The 7,598-nt window shown below is 34.6% G+C and overlaps 1 protein-coding gene across 1 annotated transcript in view; it reads left to right on the forward strand.

Moving 5' to 3' along the window:
- Positions 1-7,598, forward strand: part of KLF12 (Kruppel like factor 12) — a 448,102-nt gene that overhangs the window by 187,404 nt on the left and 253,100 nt on the right. The window contains exon 4 of the mRNA XM_042781980.1: positions 4,631-5,177. Coding sequence (XP_042637914.1) covers positions 4,631-5,177 — 547 coding nt within the window. The remainder of the gene's footprint in view (positions 1-4,630; positions 5,178-7,598) is intronic.

Consider the following 7,598-nt stretch of genomic DNA (forward strand, 5'->3'; position numbering starts at 1 on the left):
TTTTTTTTTTTTTTGGTTCTTTTTACAGTGATTCCTCTTTCCCAGAGTATTTTAAACTTACAGCTTTTGTTTATTACTTCTAGTCTTTCATCATCCTTACTTCTTAGCGCCTGTTCCTTGGGTAGCACACTGTTACCTTCCTTCTCTCACTTTCTCTGAAATGTGTGAACCTTTTTTTTACTTCCAAGCTGTTCTTTCTAACTACTTCCCTTTTGGTTTTCTCTTGCAGGTGTGTTCTCCTCAGCTTTTTTTTCTTTCTGTTCGCTGTCTACTCTGTTCTCTTCACTCCAGCTGCACATTTATGGGTTCAAATCTTAGAACCAATGCATTTTGACTTTACAATTTCTAAAAGTAAAGAAATGAATTCCTAATGATAACTTCAGCATCGAGCCATCGGGGTCTTTTCCCTCTCTCTCATTTTTTTTTGGAAAATAAGGACTAACAGTGGGCTGTAGCTGTTTTGACGTCATATTTATGTAATGTTGCTGGTCTTACAAACGTGTATCTGCAGCCTAATGCTCGAGTTATAGACAACTTTGCCTACCACCTTATCACAGTATAAGAGATTAGTATGGATTGTCAGGATATGATATGTCAACACTTTAAACAGATGAATGATACAGTATTTTGCACCTTTTATACTTAGGAAACATTATTTTTGAACATGCTGGCTGCATTTCAATGGCTACATATCAAAAAGCGACCAGCATGTGTCTCTTTGATGTTTCTGTCTATAAATTCATGTATACCATCCACAGTTCCAAGTAAGATATGTCTTTGGCACAATGTTTTAGATTATCCTTCCTGATTTTTATTCTCTGTATTTTGAGTTGAGCTCTTGCAAAAGCTGTTCAAGTCTCAAGTATTTCAGAGAATCTTGGGGTTCTTAATATTTAATATTCATACTTTTCTATTTTATACAACAGAATTTATGAGGAACACTCCTCATCTCCTATTGTAAAATAGTTTAGGGAGTGAATATATTCCTCAGTGAGGGATTAAGTAGATAGGTAACTACCAAATTTGGACTCTCACTCAAAATGCGGCAAAGTCTAAATAGTCTGCAAAGCTCAGTGAAGTTTGATGCCTCAGATGCAATCTCTTTACCAACTTCTGTATTGTCATTGACTGCTAACCAGAAAGCTGGCGGTTCAAACCCACCAGCCGCTCTTCAGAAGGAAGACTGGACAGTCTACTTCCACAGAGATACTGCCTCAGAAACCCAAGGCGGGTTGCCATGAGTCGAATTGACTTGGTAGCATTGAATTTGGTTTTTGGTTTTGTATTGTCATAATCTGCTGAAGTAGTCACTCTCCTGCTTTATGGAATGTTTATGCAATGATGAATTTACACCTTAACCCTTGGTATGTAAACATGTGTAAGCAAGAAAGCTTGTGTATAAGTAGTTAGCTAGGAGAGAACATTTCATGGTAGAAATAAGCTCTATTTCCAAATTAAGAATTTGGGGTATGTCTAATACAATATGTATGAAGAAATAATTCAAGACAATAATTAAAGTCAAGCAAACCAGTGATCTTTAATGTACGTGCTTCAAGATGTATTTCATAGTTTTAATGACAAACCAATTGTTAGCTTTCATGAAAGCAACTTCAACAAAGAATTGTAGTATGAGTACAGCATCTTAATAAGAAATACATTATTCTACAACGAAAGGAAACTATAGTGCTGAAACTAAATTCCTATAGTCATTCAGTTGGAAGAGTAGATGATGCTAATCACTTTTTATAAATCACAATTTATGGTGGTATGTTTCTTCAGTTTCCTAGTGTTTGTGAGGAGATTAAAAAATATTTTTTTTTTCTCATTTTTACACATAAAACAAAAATCTTCTTATTTAGAATTTACTTCATTGGATACTCTGAAAGGTTCTTATTTATTTATTTTTTTCTAATTTATGTGTGTTGTGGTAGCATAGTGCCTAAAGCACTTAACTGCTAACCAGACGGCTGGCAGTTCAAACCCAACAGCCACTCCTTGGAAGGAAGGTTGGGCAATCTACTTCCATAGAGATACTGCCTCGGAAACCCAAGGAGGGGTTGCTATGAGTCAAGTCTGACGTGACAGCACATAACGACAACAACAACAACATGTGTTTGTGGAAGTAACTATGTTAGTTTCAAATGGAGAAAAAAGAGAACAATAAAACATCAAACCACATCTCTTTTTAATTGATCTGGCACCATTGTTGATGTAAACATTTTCTTTCTTTTCTCATTGTTGCTGAATAAAATGCCCTTGTTCTGCTGCCTGTTGTATAATTGGAATGGAGCTGAAATTATATTCTATGAAGAAAGACTTTGAGAAATCTGTTTCGTTCCTTTATGTATATGTTCAAGTTTTGGGGGATATAAAGAAACTAAAGCCTTTATTAGACAAAGAATGAAATTAACCAATGTAATACCATTTTGGGTATTGTTTTGGTACCGTAAAAAGCCAAAAAATATATTTGGTCTTTATAAGATAAAGTAATAATATCTATGTTAGTTTGGTCAAATTAGATATAACCAAAACAATCTATTATAGACTAATTCTCCCTGTGATGGACACATGGACACACATCAACTAATAGAACTTTTGAGCCATTGAGCCTCCAAAGTAGGTGTTCAATAAATACTTGTTGAGTTTATGAGTGAATCAAATAATGTACTGAGCATATTACACTGTATAAAATATTTACTATTTAATTTTGCTAATTAAAAGTTAAAACATGAAAATAAAGTTGAGAAAAATTACTATCATTATTTTAAATTAAGAACAGTCATTAAAAAAAAGCAAAACAACAACAACAAAAAACTGCCATCAGGTCAGTTCTGACTCATAGTGACCCCCATTGAGTTTCTGAGATCATAAATCTTTATGGAAGTAGATAATCCAGTCTTTCATCTTCCTTCGGCTGAACAGCTGGTAGTTTTGAACCACCAGCCTTCTGGTTAGCAGTCACACAGCCTTAGGCACTGTGCCACCAGAGAGCTATAAAAGCAATCATAGATAATTTAAAATTTCCAACATAATTTTTTCTTAAAATTATTGTTTCCTACAATGTGAGTAGTTATAATAGCTCTGTGCATTGTTTTGAGTTTTATTTTGAGAACTGTTTGTCATGTTTTGAGAGTAAGTTAAAAGCGATTGTTAGAAATGATTTGTACTTAATAATTTAGTGAACAGGTGTGGCAGCTTGAAGAATTCTGTGCCCATTTTTTAATGCTCATAATGAATGTGGTACAGTAGTCATTGCACTAAATATGAAAGTGGAAAAGTATTAATGAGTTTTTCCAGTGTGTCTCTAGATTATTATTATAGCATTAGATAAAGGTAAAATTGTGAAATCATAGCATTTTAGGCTGGGAAGAATATTTAAGGTTTCCTAAGGTATTTGACAGGAGCTCTGATAGCATAGTGCCTAAGACATTTGACTGCTAACCAGAAGGCTGGAGGTTCAAACCCACCAGCCACTCCTTGGAAGGAAGATAGGGTGATCTACTTTCATAGTGATACCACCTCAGAAACCCAAGGAGGGGTTGCTACGAGTCTGATCCGACTTGACAGCAGTGAGTTTGGGTTTTGGTAAGGCATTTGACTGCTAACCAGAAAACTGGAGGTTCAAACCCACCAGCCACTCCTTGGGAGAAAGTTTGGGGAATCTACTTCCATAGTGATACCACCTCGGAAACCCAAGCGGGAGGTCACTATAAGTCGGATCTGACTCAATGGCAGTGAGTTTGTTTTTTTTGGTTTTTGGTGATCAAAACTCTACGTGCTTTTGTGGCACTATGGTTAAACATGGGGTTGCTAACCAGAAGGTTGGCAGTTTAAACCCACCAGCTGCTACATGGAAGAAAGATGAGGCAGTCTGTTTCTGTAAAGATTTATAGTCTTGGAAAACCTATGGGGTCATTCTTCTCTGTCCGATAGGGTAGCTGTGAGTAGGAATGGACTCAGTGGCAGTGGGTTGGGTTTGGGTTTTAGGAATCAAAACTCTCATTAGTTCATTGTTGTTGTTATTATGTGCCATGGAGTTGGGCCCGACTCACAGCGACCCCTCCTTGGGTTTCCGAGGTGGTATCCCTACTGAAGTAGATTACCCAACCATCCTTCCTAGGAGTGGCTGGTGGGTTTGAACCGTCAGCCTTCTAGTTAGCAGTCAAGTGCCTAAATGGAAACTCATAAATGCAGTGATTGTTCAAATTATCAACAGAATGAATGTTTTCTAATTAAATAGGGAGTATTTTCAGTTTTAAGTATATTATACTTTGCTTTTTGAAATTGTCATTTAGAAAATGTTATGCAAAATTGCTGCTTTTTTCAGGTTTCTATGGTCCCTTTTTCTCTTCAGTAGAACACTTATTTGATTGTAGTTTAATCGTTGTGTCTGTCTTTCCAAATAGAATGAAAATGTCTTTATGGTAGAGGTCTTCTTTTATTCTGGTTTATAATTTTGTAGTTTTAATCATAGTGACTGTCACAATGTGATCCCTCAAATATTTGGTGAATGAATTAATACATTCCATAGTAATCAGAGAAAAAATTAAAGATTCAAGTTAATAAATCAGTGCCTATTTAAATGCATGATTAATAAAGATAAATATGTGTTTTATTTTTCTCTACACAGTCTCCAAACGTCCACAACTATCCCGATATGGAAGCTGTTCCCCTGTTGCTAAATAATGTGAAAGGGGAGCCCCCAGAGGACTCGTTATCTGTAGATCACTTCCAAACACAAACTGAGCCAGTGGACTTGTCAATAAACAAAGCCAGGACATCCCCTACAGCCGTTTCATCTTCCCCAGTTTCCATGACAGCGTCTGCCTCCTCACCTTCTTCTACTTCAACCTCTTCATCGTCTTCTAGTCGTCCAGCCTCATCCCCAACTGTTATAACATCAGTATCTTCAGCATCATCCTCGTCAACAGTATTAACGCCAGGGCCCCTTGTTGCCTCTGCATCTGGTGTGGGAGGCCAGCAGTTTTTGCACATTATTCATCCTGTACCACCTTCAAGCCCCATGAACTTACAGTCTAACAAACTGAGTCATGTTCACCGCATCCCTGTGGTGGTCCAGTCGGTGCCTGTTGTCTACACAGCTGTACGGTCACCTGGAAATGTGAACAACACTATAGTAGTGCCGCTTTTGGAGGATGGGAGAAGCCATGGTAAAGGTAAGAGACACAAGTGAAATCTTGATTTATTTCAGCACCAGAATTAACTACTTTTTCAGTAAAAGGAGCCTATAGCATAAGCAAGCATACTATATTTAAAAAAAAAAAAAAAAAAAAAAAAACTCTGCTCAGATAACATGGTTCAAAGTTGTTTGGCCATTCAGCAGGACAGTGTTTAGTAGGCACTAATCCCATATTCATTATCCCTACCTATAATGTAGATATATATTTCAGTTTTACTTAGTCCATAATTTTATGTTTTTAATATTGCAAGTTTTTATCAATCAAGGCATTTAATGTAAGAATTCAAATATATGAATTTGCAAAATAATTCTTACTTTCAAGAGTTCAGATGGGAAAGACAGCTTATGTTTAGCTCATTTGCTGGTGAAGCATAAATACATAAATCCCTTACAGAAATGAGCAATAATGAATTCATTTTTAAAGTAAATCAATATGTATCTTCTTTCATTTGTTAAGACTGCAACTTACTGGGATGACATCAGTATAAAATGCTATGAAATTGCAATGCCTAGATTACCTGATTATTCACTTTTGAGTAACTTGTATATTATCATTAAAATAATTCTGAAGTTGAGTGTTTGGGTTCTTATCTTTTTATAAGTGTAAATTACTCTTATTTTTTTAAATAATAATAGAATGACTCAATATGATGGAGATATTTCAAAATACAATATTAATGTTCCTTCTAAGGTTTAGAAGGCAGGAAGATACTTTGCCATATGACTGTATCTAATGATACCCAGTTACTTAACTGAATTTCATAGCTATATAGCTGATCATGAAGTTATTTTTCTATGTCTAAGTTAAAATTTTCCACCATTATTCACTAGAAGGAAATGTGATAGTATCATGTTGTAAATCCCTTTCCATTAATCTGAAAAATAAACCATCTCTCTATAGAAATGTACCATATGCATAATAATCATTGATATTTTAAAATTGAATACACACATATATATTTTGTCTTCAGGACTTAGAAATGATAATGAATTAAGAATTTTTTTAATTACTTTTTGCTTTGAGACCATATTACCATTGAGGCCCATAATTAAAATGTAACTGATACATATATAAAACACTGCCTTCTCCGAAAATCCTAGCAAATGTAGTTGTTTAAGTAAAAGGTAGGGTTCAATGCCTAGAAATATCATTTGATTGTGAACTTAGATACATTTTTGCAAATATACACTACAAATTGTGCATTTCCCATTGGCAAGTTATGTTTTATCTTCAGTGAGTTTCTCCACAGCACATGAAATAAATTTCACCTGCTTAGTTCCATCAAGTTAAAAATCTCAGCATTCACAGCATACAGGAATTTTATACTACAAACTTGAGATGCAGACATTCATTCCTTACCTGACAGCCTTTCTCCTTTGTACTGTTTTGGGCAGAGACCAGGATCTAGTCCCCTACTTTCTTGTGAACAAGTAGAGGAAAAATAGGGATTGCTGTCCCTTGTCATGGACTTTACTTGAAATGAACCCTCTTTGATACTGGTTATCATTCTCATAGAAACGATAAAAACTATTTGAACTATAATAACATAAAAGAAGGCTGTATCAGACATATTTTTCTTTTATAATGCACAGATATGTTTATAAATATTTTGAGAAGCAGGAATCAACATATATAGCCTTGCATATTACATTGTGTGAATGCATGCATACTGTAGGATTCAATCTTTACATGATACTATCTTTGATTACTTTTTATATTTCATATACCACTTTTGTTATGAAATTGATGGATAAAGATTTTAATGATGCTTTCGATCTTTCATGCAACTTTTAGTCCTAAATGAAGGAAATAAAAGAGAAATCTCTTTTATTTGCCATTATCATTTTATGGGAGAGGCTATTTTATATATATATGTGTGTGTGTGTGTGTGTGTGTGTATAGCCAAACTTTAATTTTCTAGCAAATATATCTTTGGAGAAGGATTTTGTTGAGACGCATACTGTAATTTGTGCTTTACGTGTATATATTTAAGTTATTTTCAATCAGTGGTTTTTACTCAGGAATTTTCTCATATTGAACATAGCAATTTATGTAATCATAAACCTTCTGAACTGTGACATGGTGGTAAGGAGCATGGTATTTGGGATCAGGGATGCGTGAGTTAGAATCCTAGATCTCTTACTTACAACTTTGTACTTGGAAGAGTTCTTTAATATCAGTAATCCTCATTTCCTCAGTGATAAAATGGGGATGATAATGTGATTGATCTTAGAAGATTAGTGGAAAGATTAATGCATAAATGTTTAGCATTAATCAAGTATCAGTAAATGTTTACAATTATTTATCATTATTATCTCCCTCAAAATACAGGAAGCAATAATGCTCAGATACTATGGGTTTTTATTATTATTATTATTATTATTATTATTTCATATA

Source organism: Orycteropus afer, unplaced genomic scaffold (assembly GCF_000298275.1).
Source record: "Orycteropus afer afer isolate SDZICR_OR568_19922 unplaced genomic scaffold, OryAfe1.0 scaffold00212, whole genome shotgun sequence".
NCBI classification, from domain to species: Eukaryota; Metazoa; Chordata; class Mammalia; order Tubulidentata; family Orycteropodidae; genus Orycteropus; species Orycteropus afer.